The following is an 18,169-nucleotide window of genomic DNA, read 5'->3' on the forward strand; positions in this document are numbered from 1 at the left end:
ACAATTTTTCTTTGTCGCTACTTTTAGGGATTAATTAAGATAATATGACTTTTGGTAAATTATTGCCGTAGGCACTCTTCATCAAAACTAGCAGTAAATATATTAAGTAAAACAGGGCTTAATATAGATTTAAAGGCTTTATAAAATTTTCTGGAAATTCCATCAGGACCTGGTGTTTTGGAAAACGGTAACTGATCAATGGCAAGTTCTATTTCTTGTTGGTTAAATGGCCCACTAATAACAGAACCATCATCCTCTGAGACAGGGTTAACTAGGGAGACGAAATGTGTCAGAATATCAGGATATGGCGTGTAGGTTGAGCAGAACAGCGTTGTATAGTAACTTCAAATTCATTAGAATACATATATGTCATATGCTTGGAATTTGCATGTAGACGCTCATCAAGTAGCGCCTGGCGCGTTGGTTCTTCTGAGTGCAATGCGCGGGTTGTTCGTGAGCGAGTGCGAGCACCTCTATAGCGTTCAGCATCGTGTTTTTGAAGATGGATACAAAAAAAAAACGTGGGCAGTTTGCACTAGTGGTCACGCAAGGCTGGAATAAACAACGCAGCTGGTGATCGACCTAGCTTCTTACAGGTTTTACTAGGCTTGGCTAAGTTTTGCTAGGAAATGCTAAGTGCTGCTAGGCACGGCATTCCAATTCGGCACGCCGCCGACGCGCAAATTTTCGCTTGGCCGCGCGACGCGCTTCAAAATGAGCGGCTTCTCTTGCGGGTGTCCGTATCTTCTTTGGTCGTTCCATGTCAAGGCTACATGCACTCGCCACAGTGTCAACGAGAGTTCTGCCACCGTCGCGGAGGCTCCAAGCTTTATCTCCCCGGTGACGTCAAGGTCAAGCTGCACTTCCACACTTGCTGGGGCGTGGCTGGTCGAAAACTGCCTAGCCGACGCCAGAGGCGCCTGCTGCAGTCACGGACACAGCTCGCGTTCGGCGCGAACGCGGGGAAACGAGGATGGCGTCGCAGCAATTCTGCGCGTTGCCTCGTTGGTGCTGCTACAATTTCTTTCTCTTTCTCACTCTCTCTCATTTCCTCTTTCTCTCTCCCAAGCATAGCGCACGCCACGTGCATACTCTCCTTCCCTCTCCTTAACGTACCATGTCAAGGCAACATTTACAAGATACGGAGAGGAGGCTAATCACACGCCACTCCGCGAGGTGGTTGCTAGGCAACGCTCTCGCTCGGCGAGGGTTTTTTTTTTTTTTTTTTTTTTGGATTCAACAGACCCATTATGCCTGGCTTAAACAACTCCGCTGTTAAAAGGGTGATTTCGTTTCGATGCTGCGCCGTGCAGCACAAATAAGCGTCATTTTCCTCAATAAACTACTACTGCTACTGATTTCGTTTATATATGTGCCAGGCGTTTCTCATTCCAGATCATAAAGCTTATAAAGACTTTTTCGCAACATTTTTTCATTTCACTTTTTGACATACGACCTGATAGAGCTAATTTCAATTGTTGTGTCTTGAATTTCCATTTTAAACATTTCCCAAGCTGCAAATGAGTGTAAATTCATAAAAAAGCAAGATGTTAGCAATGAACGTACACAATATATGAAGTCTTTATTGCTAATTAGGCTTACATTAGGCTTCAATAGTCTCCACTTCGGTTTGAAATTAGTGCGACCATTATCACCAAACCAGGCAATCACCATGCAGTGATAAGAGAATGAAATACGAGTAGGCTGCACTTCACATTACATCTGGCAATTTAGGAGTGCTGAAGAAACATATATGCGATCCAGACGAGCATGGGAATGGCCTTGGAAATATGCGTAGGAGTACGAACTCCTAGCAAAAGTCCAGGTATCAATAAGGTCAGCGTTATCAGTGATGCATGTTAGTACTTCAGCACTCCTATCCCCCCTAATAACTAACTGAGCACGGTCAGATGGATTACATGCACAATTGAAGTCTCCCATGAGAACGACAGAGCGATCGCAATCTAGCCCGTTCGCCGTAGCTGGATCTTAATGGTGCATTATCGTGAAGCGCGGTTGATGCAACACTCAGTCATTCCTGCTTAGACAACGCTGATGTGCCTTGAGCCATGTATGATGTCGTTGATCCGATAGCTCCTCCTGTTGACACGCCTCCTGTTGCGCCGAGGACTGCCGCCACGTCCATGAGATGATGAACGCGCTTTGTCAGCCACTGTCGCCTCTTCATCTTGCTCTTCATCTTCACAACCACAATCTCTCTCTCTCTGTCTGTTCATCCAACGCGCCCTTTAAAGCGGGGTTTTATATGCATGAAGAAGTGTACGCAGCGCCCGCAGCTCGTGCTACTTCTGCCGAGTTCGTCGTCGTCGTCTGCTTCCACAGCTGGCTGCGTTGCGACTAATCCTTCCAGCGTAGAATTTCACTTCTGTCGTCGTAATGGGCAGGCCGCGTTTACGGGGGTATACGCCATTGCTTAAGGGGGTATGAGTCTTTCATTGTCTTACCGTAATGGACAGATTTAATTTTGAAGCAATTTAATTTCGAAGAATCGCAAGCGGCAATGGGCGGGCGAATGCAGCTAACCATGCCGCCGAGAAAATTCGAGACAACGGCGGACTGCGGGCATACAGTCAGTGACGTCAGTCTCTCCGTCACAGCCAAACGTGTGTGTAACCTCCCAATTGAGAACTACTTTAATGAACCCTCGGGATTAACCCAGTGATAAACACCGGGGCCGCACGTTTCAGCTTCGCTGGTTAACCACCTGCACGGAGTGGAAGGGCCGACGAATTTCTTCAATGAGTGGTTATTGAAGCTTTGACGTCGTCTCGGCGCATAGCCTTAGAAAGTCAGCGCAGAATGCGGTGACCTTGGCGTCGAAATCGGCCTCTGTGGTATATGCTTTCGCAGAGTACAGGCACGCGAAATGTGCACGATAAATTGCTTCCACTTCCTTTGATTCTCTTGGACTGCTGCAGTATTCTTTCAAAGCGTCCTGGATGCGCGGTGCCTAAGGAATGTGCAGAAAGAGAAGTGATAACAGCGCTTGAATGTAGGCTCCCTAAGTAATACCACATATTGCTTTTTTTTTCTAAACAGACGGATATACGGGGACGTTCCTTACAACCCATCGTTCTATAACCCCCGTTGTTACTCCGTCCAGTTGCAAGAATTTTATGTGACCACTGCTTCGACATTTAAGCGAATCATGCCTAACTGTCGAGGTTGTAAGAAACTCTATTTGAAACGTATGTTTTTTATGCTAAAATATGGAATAAATGCAAGACTTAGTTTAGTGCAGGAATCACGCTCCCAATATTCAGCCTTACGCTATCGTCAAAGCACGACCGCTCAATCTTCCTTGGAGCGATCTCGCCTGCCGTGAAGGCTCCTCCACCGGTAGCGTGGGGTAATTCGACTCTTCTCCGCAGCGCTGTTCGCACAATGATGTAAGTGCTCTTAGTGCGCGGGCCTGGGAAGAGCTGCGCAGTCACTCGGTGGATGACTGACGGCTGCTAATATCGTCAAGTTATGCACTCGAATAATCTGTCTGGCGATGAACGACACAACATCAGGCCATAAGACGCAATCAGTAGTTGATAACGAATGTCTGGGGAAGAACATGCATTTTTTTCTAACAGCAGAAACGTAGACATTCGTAGCGTAGTGCGGCATAATTTCAAGAAATCCAGCGTCACACCAAACTTCCTGGACTTCCTGTGATTCTGTCGCAATGCTGTCATCTTCTTTTTCCGTTCTGAAAACCGTGAACCACGGTTTTCAGAACGGACTAGCACGGCCCACGCTAGTCCGTTCTGAAAACCTGCTGAGCTGCTGCTCTTGCTCTGGCGCTCCGCTGCGACGGCTCGGTTCTCGACAGAATTAACCGCAGCAGCATGCTTTCCCGTTCGAACTAACCAAGTTTTCGTTCCACAGCCATATATGGTTTCTCCCCGGTACTTGCCATTGCGCACTAATTAAGTCAAAAGCCGAAACAATCGAGGTTGAATTAACTGAAGTCGATGGTATTTAGGAACTAGTTGGCAGCAATGACGGGCGCATGTGTATTGAAAGTGCCGTCTGCGCCCTTTCAGAACTCCTTATTTAGAATAACAAATCACATCGCACTTGGGTGCGCTTCTGACGAGAAAATTCAGTGTTATTGTACTCTGTGAAGGTAGATGACCAGCGAACCAGTGTATGCGGTGATTTACCGTTGCTTCAGTGAAACGTTCCAAGTTTGCGGGATCGGGGCCACATGGACGGTTCGCGTGCACGTGGCCGCCAGTGTAAGCTACGTCACAGCGCTTGCATGTAGGCTCCCTAGAAATTGTTTTACGACCCCGAAGTTTAAAAACGCCGCCATCCTGATCTACAAAGGCAAAGCAGATAAGGATAAGACGAGCTCGTACAGGCCAGTTACAGTAGCGTCGGTGATATATAGAATGACAATGCAAGCCATCAAATTAGAATTGTCGAAGTGGGCGGAGAGAAACGTTGTATTGGGGGAACTACAGAACGGGTTCAGGCCAGGCAGACGCTTAGAGGATAATATGTTTGTACTAACTCAGTGCATTAAGATTTCAGTAGCTCAGAAACGACCTTTATCGATAGCATTTCTAGATATTAAAGTAGCTTATGACAACGTAGACAGGGAATTTTTATGGGATATTCTTAAGCACGAAGGCATAGATGACGATTTCGCGGAGCTTCTGAGAGAGATACATAGAGACAACCAAGTACGAGTTGAATGGGAAGGTCGAAAAGGTAATTAAATGGTGGGAATTCACCAAGGATTGAAGCAACCATGTCCTCTATCTCCATTGTTGTTCACGCTTAGCGTTAAGGGTATACAAAGACTGGAAAACAGCAAATGAGGGTTTGGTTTATCCTACATGTGTAATGGACAAATGGTGCAACACAAGGTTCCTGTACTGATGTACGCAGACGACCTTCTGCTACTAGCGGACAACAAAAAAGATTTAAAGATACTTGCAAATATGTGTGGCAACGCTACACCAAATCTAGGCATGAGGTTTAGCACAGAGAAATCCGGAGTTACGATCATTAATGAAGAGACGAGTAACTACGTGGTGTCAATTCAACAGCAAGTCATACCCATAGTCAAGCAATATAAGTACCTCGGCGTACACATAAACGAAGGAAAGAATTACTCAAGCAACCACCAAGATAATCTGAAAATAAAAGGGAAACGGAATGCAGCAATAAATAAACACAGAGCACTGTGGGGCCACAATAAGTATGAAGTGGTGCGTGGAATCTGGAAAGGAGTAATGGTGCCAGCGCTAACGTTCGCAAATGTCATTCTATGCTTAAAGTCCGATATCTTGTCCGGGTTGGAAGTTAACCAAGGATCTGTAGGCCGGTTGGCTTTGGGAGCCCACGGTAAAACCATAAATGAGGCAGTGCAGAGAGACATGAGTGACTCTTTTGAAGTCAGAGAAGCAGAGAGCAAAATTAGTTTTCAAGAAAGGCTCAGGAACAAGGATGAAAATAAATGGGCGGCTAAAGTGCACGAGTATCTGTACATGAAAAGCGTGGACACAGAATGGAGGAACAGGTCAAGGAAGTTGGCAACCAAGTACAGGATAATCGAAACTGTAAATAGGCAACCAGGAGTCATCAGAAAGAAAGTGAGAGAAATGGAAACAGTGAATTAGATGCAAAGAAGGGAAACTAAAAAGGACCATGGACATTTACAAGAATGAGAAAAAAGAAATTACAAGGGAAAATTTGTACGATAACACAAAGGGCAGTGCCTATTTGAGGCTCGACCCGGTTGCCTAAGGACCAAAACATACCGGAGCAAATATTCTGAACTAGATGAGGCATTCGTATGCTGCAGTACCACTCATCACATCCTAAAGGAATGCGACGAGGTTCACCCAGCGAGAACTGTATTTAACGAACAACTTCCAGAGGCGCTTGGGTTTAAAGTGGAAGGAAACATCAACCGATCAGCCGTAGAGATAAGCAAGAGACGATTAGAGTACTGGTGGAAAAAAAAGCAGGGAAGAAAATGATACGACCTGGTCTCTAAAAACCATAGGTAGCGGTACAGGGTAAACTTTTGGGGAAGAAATATAAGAAAATTAACGAGAGGTATACAAAAATGCTAGATAAAGAACAGGTATAGTATACCTGATTAAATCAAGCAGGCTTGGTGACTATTTGTCGCCGCCCCGTTTCAAAGGGGATGCCATTAAATCATCATAATCATCATGGTTTACAATCGCGAAGTTTTAAAACGCCGCCATCCCGACGTTTTCGTACGACGCGACAACGTGGCTCGACGCGTCTACTTCCGGTCTGTTGCCGGACGCGATATCCTGGAACCTAGCCTATAACAGCTTCACTGTAAAAACAAGTGGATGCCTATGGGAGTAAAAGGCAGTATTGTACACATAGCATAAAAAGTTGTCAACAACAATGGACTACCGTTGCACGCCTCATTCTGTAATACCAACTCGAAGTAATGTAAGCGCGACCTTCGTAGCAGCTCAGGTCGTCTAACAGAACTTAGATTTTGCACTTCACCACCATTGCAATGATGATGCAATCAAAAAAGCGTTCTCTTGTACTTTACTTTATGCGGAGGCTTTCTATCCTAATATCATGATTTCCAAGGGCTGAAACAGATAACGCAGTATTTATGGTTATGCTTCTCGGTAACTAGTTTAGAAAAGGGGCGCCTTTCACGCTAATTCATACGTATCTTTGGGCCACCGTAGGGTAAAACCAGGTATGTTTTAAAAGATCTCTTTGTCTAAAACTTGTGTAAAACACGGAATTTATTCACCGTCCTTGCGTCATGACGTCTACGCATCTCTCCACTTGCTATGTTAACGCTAGTATAAGTCATCGCAGGGCCATGTGGCATGCCAATGCAGTTACGTGTATAACAACCAAGCACTTGCGATGCAATTTAGCCGTGATTACAGCCCGTTCATCTTGCGGCGCGAGTCCCCTGCACCGCCAAAGTCCCCTGTAGTAATTAATATAGGAAATTATGTAGGAATCCGTACCAGCTTGCTCAGTTTAAGATATTAATATCGAAAATCGAATGCCCACATGTCTATATATATGCTGCTCCGTGTCATGACGGTGTCATCTTTTTCCACGCGGCAACTCTCTGGTTCCTGACCGACATGCTTCGCGGAGTCGATACTTGGGAGAGAACAAAAAATGTCGTAGTTTCACCTGTAAGGCGAAGCATCAATTGCGATAGCAAATTAGTAGAGAGCAATATGGAGTAAGGATAGTAGTTTTATCAGCTGCATAAACTTGGACATGCAGCAGCACCAGCAACGCGAAGAACTGTTGTCGACGCGGTCGCCGTTTTGCCCGCGTTCGCACCGAATGCGCGCGGCGTTGGTGAGTGTTGCTGGTGCCTCTGGAAGCGGCTCGGAGGTTTTCGACGAGATCAGAATAGGGCATTCGTCGAGCAGCTTCGGAAGTCTCTACCACCTTCTGGCCTCGCAACGTTTTATATAAATACGCATTTGGTGCCCCAGCTAAACGTCGCCTCCTCTCCCTCCCTCCCGTCTCCTCACGGCCTTTCGCGCGACGGAAGAAGTTCCGTTTGCTCTCCGCCGTGCGTTCGCTCCCTGTGAAAGCACGCGTCCCTCGCGCGCTTTCATACGCACATACAGCATACGGCGCGCGGCGACGATTTCATCGCCGTTTTACCTCATACGGAACCTCACGGCGACGGCGACGGCAGAAATCCGCTTTGAGTGTCCTTATAATTGCTATTACAATAAAAATTACGGACAGTGAACCATCCGCATCGCGTGTGTAAGTACAGCGTCTCGCTGCTCTGTCTGTTTGCGACAACCTGTCGAGGGACACGCGCCTAATGCGTGGAAGCACCTTGTGCGATGCGTTGTGAATTCTCGCGGGCAGCTCGCCGTGAATCTGCATGCCGAAAATAAGAAGCAAATCTGAAACAAATGGGGAAGTCTACCACGCAAATGGATGCGACCGCGACTTACTCGAGTGCCATCTCACCAACTACACCGGGGGCACTACCCAAGTATTTTGTATGTAACTTTTTTTGACATTGTGTCACTGTTATCCGGACTGTGCGTTTACTTACTTTGGTACATTTTTTTACAGCGCGCTTGAGTATTTTAGGCAATTTCTGATCATACTATGGGCTTGTGCACCACGTTGTAAACATAAAGGTTTCCTGGTCCTGGTGGTCCTTTCCATCTTCAACTTCATGGGCTTCTTCATTCAAACGACACTGTTATCAAATGTAATGGTTCACAGCTCATCTACACTGAATCTACTTATTCTTTTTTCTTTCTAGTGTCACGTCAGAGTGAAACTTCATCGTCTACCGCTGATCTACACTAGCTCATGAATGACTTTTTCCAAAAAAAAAATGCCCACACTGCCTGTTGTATTTCATCCTACGAGAATGCCAGTATATACGAGGTCTGTTAGAAAAGTATCCGACCTTATTTTTTTTGCGAACACCTGATGGATATGAAACAAGCGCGCTTGCATCAGTCGACCTTGAACTTTCGTGCGCAGGCGCGAATTTTTTCCTGCCTGCCGATAGCGTCAGTCGCGGGGACGCAGCGTTTGAGTGAGGTAGTGCGCAGTGCTCTTGTCGGTTTTTTTATTGCAAGGAAAATGGCGGAGTGACTGGAGCAGCGCTACTCCACCAAATTTTGCCAGAAACTGGGCGACAGCCAAGTGGAAACCATTCGGAAGATTCAGACGGCTTTCGGTGACGATGCTATGAGCAGCACACAGAATAAGGAGGATTACAACCGGTTTAAAGATGGCCGCACATCGGTGGAGAGCGAGCCACGCTCTGGTCGGCAATCAACATGCCGAAATGACCGAAATGACCAGGTCATTGCCGAAGTGAACGCTGTCGTGATGCGGGACCATCGTTTGACTATCCGAGAAATTGCGGAAGAAGTGGGCATCAGCACTTTTTTCGCACATTCCATATGACCGAAGATTTGGCCATGAAGAGAGTTGCAGCAAAATTCATGCCGAAGCTGCTCATGGTGGAGCAAAAGCAACTTCGTGTTGAAGTCTCACAGGACATGCTAGATTCCACAAACAGTGACCCCGACTGCATGAACACCATAATCACTAGCGACGAGTCTTGGGTGTATGGGTGCGACCCGGAAACCAAATCCCAGTCGTCACAGTGGAAGCATTCCACGTCACCAAGACCAACGAAGGCTCGCCAAGTGCGCAGCAGCGTCAAAGTGATGTTGACTGCTTTATTAGACTCCCGCGGTGTGGTACACCACGAGTACGCACCACAGAGTCAAACAATCACCAAAGAATACTACAGGGATGTCCTCCGTCGCCTACGTGATGCTGTGCAGCGTAAGAGACCGGAGTTGTGGGCAACAGGAACTTGGCTGCATCCATCACGGCAATGCTCCTGCAGATTCCTCGCACTTGATTCAGACTCTTTTAGCGAAAAAGCAGACTCCTGTAGTTCAACAGGCTCCTTACTCTCCTGATATGGCCCCCTGCGACTTCTGGCTGTTTCCCAAAATCAAGAGGATATTGAAAGAAGCGCGATTTCAGACAAGAGAGGACATTATGGCTGCAGCGACAGCTGAGCTAAACTCCATTCCGAAAAAGGCCTTCTCGGAATGCTTCCAACAAAGGCAGCACCACTGGGAAAAGTGTGTGGAGTCCCAAGGAGACTAATTTGAGGGTGATTGGGTTTCGAACGCTCCAGTTCTGCCAGTTTTTTTTTTTTCTTCGGCCAAAGGTCGGAATTTTTTCTAACAGACCTCGTACTTCCATCATCGCTGAATACATTGTGCGCTGTTAACGCTTCATTTCAGGTATGCAAGGCGTTCGTGAACAGTGACAAAATCCAACAAGTGGACTAATTAATGTGGGGATGACACAGCTTACCCCGCACACTTCAGACTAATTTCGCCGGCGAAATCTCCAAATCATTTTCTCAAGGAATGCACTGCAGTTATTCGCAGCTGCCCGAGGGGAGACGTTTGCGGGCAGTGGCTGCTTAAGCCTCGTCGGAACATGGATGCAAAGTGGCTGGAACCGTGAAATCACCCGCTCGCTGAAGAAATTTTAACTCCAGCCAGGATTCGAACCTGCTTTCATCGTGCGAAAAGCGAGCAATTTATTATGAAACTGATAACGCCGCTCGTAAAGTGCCTGACAAACTGATACAGACAGCTGCGACGTGGCCCCCGAAATCTCCAGGGTGGCACTTCACTCCACACCGGGTACCTTGGAAGCCCATGGCTTCTTCAATATGAATCAGTCGCTGCTCACTGGATGTCACCGTGCTGCCGCTACTGACATATACACGTGAGCTGCCGAACGCGGATCACAACCGTCAACTATTTACATGATAGCTTATTGACATCAAGGAATTGAGAATAAGACACGACGAAAGAATCTCAAGAAAAGAATATTCGCTGTCTAGCTGTGTGGTTTACTAAACGCTTGCACAGGTATGAGTAAATTATTTTACTGCTAGTCGAAGAAGGTGCCATACGGCACGCAAATTGTGCTAAAACATAGAACCCCGCTTCGTCTAAGAGTGTTAAAAGTCACTAATTCTTTGTTGTTATCTATCAAAAAACGATAGCAGCAATCTTATTTTGCGGAAGATCTAACGTCCCTAAACAGATAACGGGACACTATACAAGCCCCAAATGAAGTAAGGTGAACAAAGCAATCAAGCTTACATGATGGCTTGAGGGAACAGTCTTCTGATGTGCACTGGGGCTGCTCCAGTGTGCACTCTTTGCCTTCGGGGCACTCCAGGCCCTGCAATTACACAAGACACAGGTGTGATGATTTCTATTCCAGCCCACTAGTTAATCAATAAGACAAGTGGTCTCTCTGCAATGCAAAATACCCTGTATATATTATCCATATATGCAGGGTAGGTTGCCACAGAATTAGGCGTGTACGCTAATTTTCAAGCCTAACTTTTTCAAATTAAGTATGTCAGATAAAAAAAATCAGTTATGAACAGAAATAACAAAAAGAAACACTATTTCAATTCAGTCGGACGTGTAATTATATCTTTGTAAATGTGGCTCTTTTATATTTATTTTATGCACGTAGTTTTGCAGCTACGGTCCTTAAAATGTGTGGTTTCGCTGCGGGGAGCCAGTAAGCCGGTCATCAATTTTTCGATGCCTGCATTCCCCTAGACTTCAATTGCAACTTCAGTTTGCAATTGAACTGACCACTCGAATTATTCACAGTAGTGCATGCAGATGTCACTGAACGAATAACTTTTATACTGTTGCATGCAGAGAATTCACAGCACTGTGTCTTACCAAGAAGTTCTCGTGGAGCATTCAGGATTTCTTGTACCGCCGTTAAGGCTGCCCCAATTTACTTCAGGAAGTGCCACACAGTCAGGGATAAAAATGAATACGATACGTATGAGAAGAAATTTTTATTTGAGTATAATAACTTTTTCTATCGCTTGTATATAGGATACCTTAACGCTCGTTCTGACCATCATAAGTCTCCCACTAGCATAAAACTCAAGATTCTAACGACGTGCTTGGAGCGTACATGTAGAGCTTCTGTGTGAACACTCCTTCTCCAGTTCCATCCAAATTCGCCAGAAATGTCAAAAGTTAACGTGCACGATCTGACAATTGCCCACTATAAAAAGCGATACCTTTAGCATTGACTGATGTTTCCGAAAACCAAGGATATACACCCCTTGCGAGTAGCAAACTCCTTCAATGTTTTTTTTTGTTTTTTTTTTTTTTGCTTTTCTTCAATCACCTTTTATTCCCTTTGCCCCTTTCCCCAGTACAGGGTAGCAAGCCGGTATTCACACTGGCTACCCTCCTTGTCTTTCCTTCTTTCTCTCTCTCTCTCCTGGCATATCTTTTTTGTTTTGTGAAAGAGGCACGGGAGAGACTGTAGACACGGCTTGCTGACCGAATTCGTGCGAATTCATCATAAAATGCCTAGTCGAGGACAGATTTCAAGGGGATACATGTTCGAGCCACGTGTTTCTTTCTTTTTTTAGATACATGAATTCGTGTTATCTTGGTTTCTCGACTGACGAAAGTTGATGGGCAGTAGGTAGCGCGCGAGTAGAAAAAAATTTGGTAAACTAGGCCAACATTTTATGATTTGAGGCGCATTCACTAAATAATTTATTATTCGCATTTACGCTTTCTTGTGGCAAATACGGAACAGCACTACATTATATATTCAGTATATTGTTCCGCCATTTATCTCTAACGGCAAGTGAAACAGTTGTCTGTCTGCTGATAGCTTCAAATAGCCGTCAAAGCAGACAAAAATGCTTAGCTAATCAGCCTATACGGAAAAAATAGGCGCTCGTAAAAGCGACGCCTAATAACAAGCGTTAGAATAACGTTGCATGCATCGACGTAGGATAGGGGGTAGTTGAAGACGCAGTGAAGGGTCAAGGAAGTGCCGTCGCCTATTGGCACATTTCAGTGGATTCCATGAATAGTGCACGAATTTCATGATTCGTGCAGCGTTTGTGATTGCGACGAAACCGTGCAACGTGTCCTGATATACTATCCCTTTTTCACCAATGAAAGCGAGACATTGCGTTAAGATTTCAACCGACTGGATGATAGGGTATTCACAGAATAAAAAATCCATAGACCATAGCCGCGGCCGTCATCCACTATTCGAGCTACAAGATCCCTGCTCCACTTTGTGAAGACGACGGACCTCTGCGATCGCCTTTGAATTCCTGTCGATTTATTTCCTATCGACCAATGTATCATTGGGGGGTGACAATTACAAGACATAAGATAGAAGTACGCGCCGCTTCACTTAAAGCACCGTGAAATGAAGCGACACTGGGAAGCGATGCTGACATCAATTACTCTTTGTGAGGAGAAGTGAAATGCTACGCTGAACAAACATTGTGCCCACCTGGCGCAAGAGAATAACCTTCTTGCATGGAAATGAAGACTTGCCACCTCCTCGCCGAGAAGGGAAAATACTTGGCACGTTCGCCACGGTGGCGATTCAGAAGGAACACGGTGCCTCCTTTCGTTAAAGCATTTAACCTGCTCGAGGTCCGAGGGCTGCTTCTATTGTTCCATTGGGGCTATTTAAGAAACCTTCCATGTACCTTTTTACTCACTCTTCACACCTCAATCCGTAACCATGCTCTAAATAAACCGTTAAAGTTTTCACAACGCAATGTCATCATTTCTGCCCATTCGCCTGATTTATTGATGCCCATGGCATGTCTAGCTAGGGCCACTACCATTTAAGTAACGCCGGACGGCAAACAACGAGGAACGAGTACCCGGTGTCGTAACACCTTCCTGCCTGTCATTTCCTCTATTTCTCTCTCTTAGCTAAACAGAAACCACCCACTCAAGCAAGTGCCACCAAAACAAACTAAAACTAGTGCAGCCTAACCTGTGGAAACTTTGTCCCGCAATGCTGCCACATGTCATTAAGCATCATTGGAGTGCGATTTTGTCCGAGACAAACGCACTAAGAATTTGCCCCGGTTCATCAATAACTGAAAGGTTTTATCTACAAAAGTCAAATACATCTACCGCAAGCCTTACTGCGGTTTCAAAAAAAAAAAAAGTGGCAGCAGCCGCACACAAAACAAACGCTGGTTTTTGTAATTCTATTAAGTTTCTTTGATCAGCACTCAACTTGTCCGCTTTACTGTCCCTTAGTTTTATACGTCTTAGAACCCTTGTTTTCGTGAGAGCAAAATAAAAGTGGCCTTTAGGCATACAAAAACCTATTACTAAAGTGACTCTATCATACTGATCACACGGCCACAAAAACCGCACATGTTTAATAAAAACCACTTTGATTAGCACAAGCTAGCGTGTATTTGTCTTTGCCCATTCGCATTCGCAATGCAACAAAGACAAATTAAAAAAAAGATAGAGGTAGAGAAGCATATCTGTACCAACTGAGGCTTTCTTTCTTGGTCCCAGATTTGCTGCATTGAAATCTCGCGAAAATAAGGAAGTTCATCGGTAACAAAAAAAATGTTACAAAGTTGCACAGTCAACGACTGCACGACGCTAACACGTGATTTCCTGATTGCACTTCAAGCACATGTACTTTCCAAACTCTGAACTTGCGTTTTAGGTGCGCTTTTTGCACAACACAATATAGGCGCCATTGTAGCGTAATAGAAATTAATGTTCAGAAATACAGCAATAATGGCTTGATCATTACTCTGACTCGCAAACTTACAACCGAATAAACCATTTCCCGAGAAGAGGAAGAGGTGAGTTTTATATTAGACCTGGTTGATTCATCCAGTAAACGCTATGTACTGCCCGAACAGCCTTCCCACCTGTAAACACGGTAAACACAGTTCGCGTCATTGCCCCTATGAATAAGAGCTATCACATGGAGTGACTGTTTTCGAGCTCTTGTGGTCATTTTGTGGTTCGAGCACACGTAACCGTGCAGCTAGCGGGCATAGAAACTCGCCAGCTTGCGACTTTACTTACCTCGCATAACCATGCGGCTGATACCAAGATTTTGTTGTCGTCAACGGTCTGTGCACTTGCGATGGCAACTGCAAGCAAATAATAAAATACCATGTTAATATCACTCGAACTATTTGGCCATCTATGCGCTTAAGATGCCGTCGTGTTAACAGCGTTTCATTCGATACCCGCATACTCCACCCATAATACGTTAAAAGTGCTTATGCCGCGAAGTGTGAGCATGAGATGAAAAAAACTTCTAAATTGAGTTTTCACCGCCCACTCCTTGGGCTCGAGAGTAATGTATATAAATACAAAGCTGTTTAACACGATGTGGACGTAGTAACAAAATAACGAGTTATCATCCGGTGGTAATGGGTTTTTTTTTTCGAGATGGCGTGTTTCCGTGCAGTCAACAGTGACAGAGGTGCCGTGGTCTCACCCTCTCGGTGATCTAGAAATTCCACCGATAACGCGACTACCATATTTACTTGTTATAGCTTAAATGAAAATAACGAACTATTCACCACCGCCTTTTCCTATCTATTTATGTCTCAACAGCGCACGTGAGCGTCTGCTTCTATATTGACATAATTTAGTGCGTCGGTCAACTATCGATGTGCCCCAACATGCATTTGCGGGGTATTGTGATAAATAAGTGCAGCTGTTCTGGAACTAAACCGTATATGGTTCAATACCTAAAAGTGTGGTAGCACAAATTGTTCTAGCTTACTCTGTTCACAATCAAACACTCATATTCTTATCAGAACTGAGTATGACAACAGAAAGGAAACTGTGAGACAAAAAGCGATGTTGTGTCAGTAAGTTCGTGTAGGTGTTAGTTTGAAGAATGAACTTTGATTACAGTTAGTGCATTTTTTGCTTGGCTTTGCTCAAAATAAATTAAATAAAACGTGCTGTCCCGCCTTATGAAAGCGACAGCCACCTCTTTGTTTCTTTTTCACTTAGTAACGAAAATGACATATTATTAATAAACGCCATATTTTCAGCTGAACTTAGAAACAAAAAACAAAAACATTCGGTGAAAATCCTTGAATTCTTTTTTTTTTCAGAAAGACTGGTGTTAAGACCAGAACCCTGTCACGTAATAATATTGTTACGTGGAACCACAGTAGGTAAACAATTTACACGATGCATTTACAAAGGGTAGCAAGCACTGGCCAACATGAACCTCAGCCAACACCAAAACAAGGCACGTCGTCTTCAGATCAGCTTGCGACCGCTTGTGGGTACGTCCCACTAAATACAAGCGAGCGGATCATCATCGTCTTTGAATAGCACGTCGCAATATGCATATACAAGAGAATTACAGAGACCCCAATGACCTTAAAATGAAGATAAAGAAGAAAAGGAATATTTTGCTGAAAACAATTCAACATCGAGACATTTGGTGGAAATGTCTAGCTACATGTTCTTTTTTTTTCGATTGACGTTGAGATCAGAAACGTACCATACAACAATGTACATATACAAGTGAAACACCAAGACCCCATATTAACACGACCGTGGACACTCACACTGAAGCTGACAATAAGTATGTCAGCTTCATGATGTAATATGTATCTACATATACCAGGTGTTTTAGCGCACACTTTGAAAAATTCTTAAAAATCGCCTGTGGCAGATAAGACAATTCTAGTCCTTGAGCTGGTCTACTCGAAGAGGCGGACATCACTTGCATGATAAATTAAAATGCATAACTGACTTATATTAAAAATGCGCTAATTACATTTTTAACTGATTACCTTGTGGCACATATTGACTTCACAAATTGTAGCCGGTGAAACTGTAAGGCATATCCACGTGAAATAAATTGTACAGATGACATCATTCTCGAGATATGCATCGTCAAATTTGCGGTAAAAATGCACTGTCGTTCCACTTATACTTTCTTAACAAATCGTCCTTTTATGCATTGAAGCACAAGATCAACTGGACCGCCAATGTATTTCTTCGCTAAGTTCAGGAATTAATATCTCGAAACTGGTGTCATCCTGAGAACTTGTTCCAAGTGGATACGCCTTCCGAACGCCACGCCTTGAATTTGTAAATTGCAATATGCGCCATAAGGTAATTAGTTAAAAACTTAATTAGTGCATCTTAGTTATTTCATCGAATATGCCTTTCAATTTATTGCCCAAGTAATGTCCGCCTCTTCGAGTAGACCAGCTGAAAGACTAGACTATCTGCCACGGTCAATTTTTCAGAATTCTTTAAAGTGTTCGCAGAAAAACACGGTTTACAAATCACCCACTCGTATTTGTAGACCTATCAACTTCCAACGCCGCAATAAACTTGGCGTCTAAAGGGACTAACTCTTGTGTTAGTTCTATTTCAATTAAAAGAACATTCTTATCAATCGCATGGGAAGTCTACCTAAGGGCGTGTCGAAAGTGCTATGTCGTCAGTGATGTTGTCGACACGGAAACTAATATCCTAACACGGTGGAAATAAAAGGGTGAATGAACCCGCAGGGGGATCAACAGAACTCTGCTTTGCGTTCGTCAGACGATGTCTCTCGCATCGTATTACGTTTTACTGTAGTGCACAAACAGCTGGAGTGCACTCCAAACACGATAACTTACAATACAGGCGCGTAATTTTACAATTTTTTATACCCATACATGGTAATAACATCTTAAGGAATGTGTCACTTACTATATCTAGAAATATACACGCCTACGATAGAATTGCTTTTTTTTACGTGCCGAAACCACAATTTGATTACGAGGCGCACCAATTTAGGTGCACCTAAATCTGAGTACACGGGTGTTTTCGCATCTCGCCCCCATAGAAATGTGGCCGCCGTGGCCGGGATTCGATCCCGCGACCTCGTGCTTAGCAGCCCGACACCATGGCCACTAAGCAACCACGGCGGGTATGATAGAATTGCTAATAATTTCTGAGTAACATTTCAGTTCGTGCAGCGTTACCTTTAGTGTACGTGTACGTAATGTCGGAAGTTAAATGTCACAGTTATAATGCTTAGTGTTACCTCTACGTGGGCAGTGGATCACGAGGTTTATTTAACAATGGGAAGTGTTAAGTACTAAAGATGTAATCATTAGCCATAATCCTGGGAAAATCATTAAATCGATAGGAAGTCCGAGAGAAGGTCTCCTGAAGTACACCGACATTACACATATTGCAACAAAGGTAAGCTAATTGCGGCTTTTATTTCTGCTCAGCGCAGCAACGCAACGTTACGATGCGTAACCTTCAAAGAATCAAGGTCGAGTTCATTTCGTAGGCTTCCGCATGGTGCGCACTTTCAGTCGTTATCATTAAAGGGATCACCAAATGTGTACCGCGCTTTTTTTTTTCTCCTGTTACATTGCTTCGTGCAACTCGGCAGCGAACCGGCCTGCGCACTACAAGTTTGTCGGCCACGCCCTCGCAAGCGGAAACGTTTTGCCGCAACGCAACCAGACGTAGCGTAAGTGTTGTTGCAGTAACCTGTCCTGTCTCGGTATATCTGGCCAGAGCTGCCCCTATATAAACGAAGGTTGCGAAGAATTCGCCTCCAAGGTCTACATCGCGCATGATTTGTGCGCCGCAAACGCAGTTGTCGAAATGCTCGACCGTACCTAATATTCAAACTATCCACAACGGTCTAACATTGTTCTCGCTTGTTTGCAGGCGGATATGTTTCACGTACTGTTAGTGATATGGATTTATACTTGTGCCTGAAAAAGCGAAAC

The 18,169-nt window shown here is 44.6% G+C and overlaps 1 protein-coding gene across 1 annotated transcript in view; it reads left to right on the forward strand.

Moving 5' to 3' along the window:
• Nucleotides 1–10,803, forward strand: part of LOC119448816 (uncharacterized) — a 46,432-nt gene extending 35,629 nt beyond the window's left edge. The window contains exon 4 of the mRNA XM_037712031.2: nt 10,744–10,803. Coding sequence (XP_037567959.2) covers nt 10,744–10,803 — 60 coding nt within the window. The remainder of the gene's footprint in view (nt 1–10,743) is intronic.
• The last annotated feature ends 7,366 nt before the right edge of the window (nt 10,804–18,169 follow it).

This window comes from Dermacentor silvarum, chromosome 4 (genome assembly GCF_013339745.2).
Source record: "Dermacentor silvarum isolate Dsil-2018 chromosome 4, BIME_Dsil_1.4, whole genome shotgun sequence".
Classification (NCBI taxonomy): Eukaryota; Metazoa; Arthropoda; class Arachnida; order Ixodida; family Ixodidae; genus Dermacentor; species Dermacentor silvarum.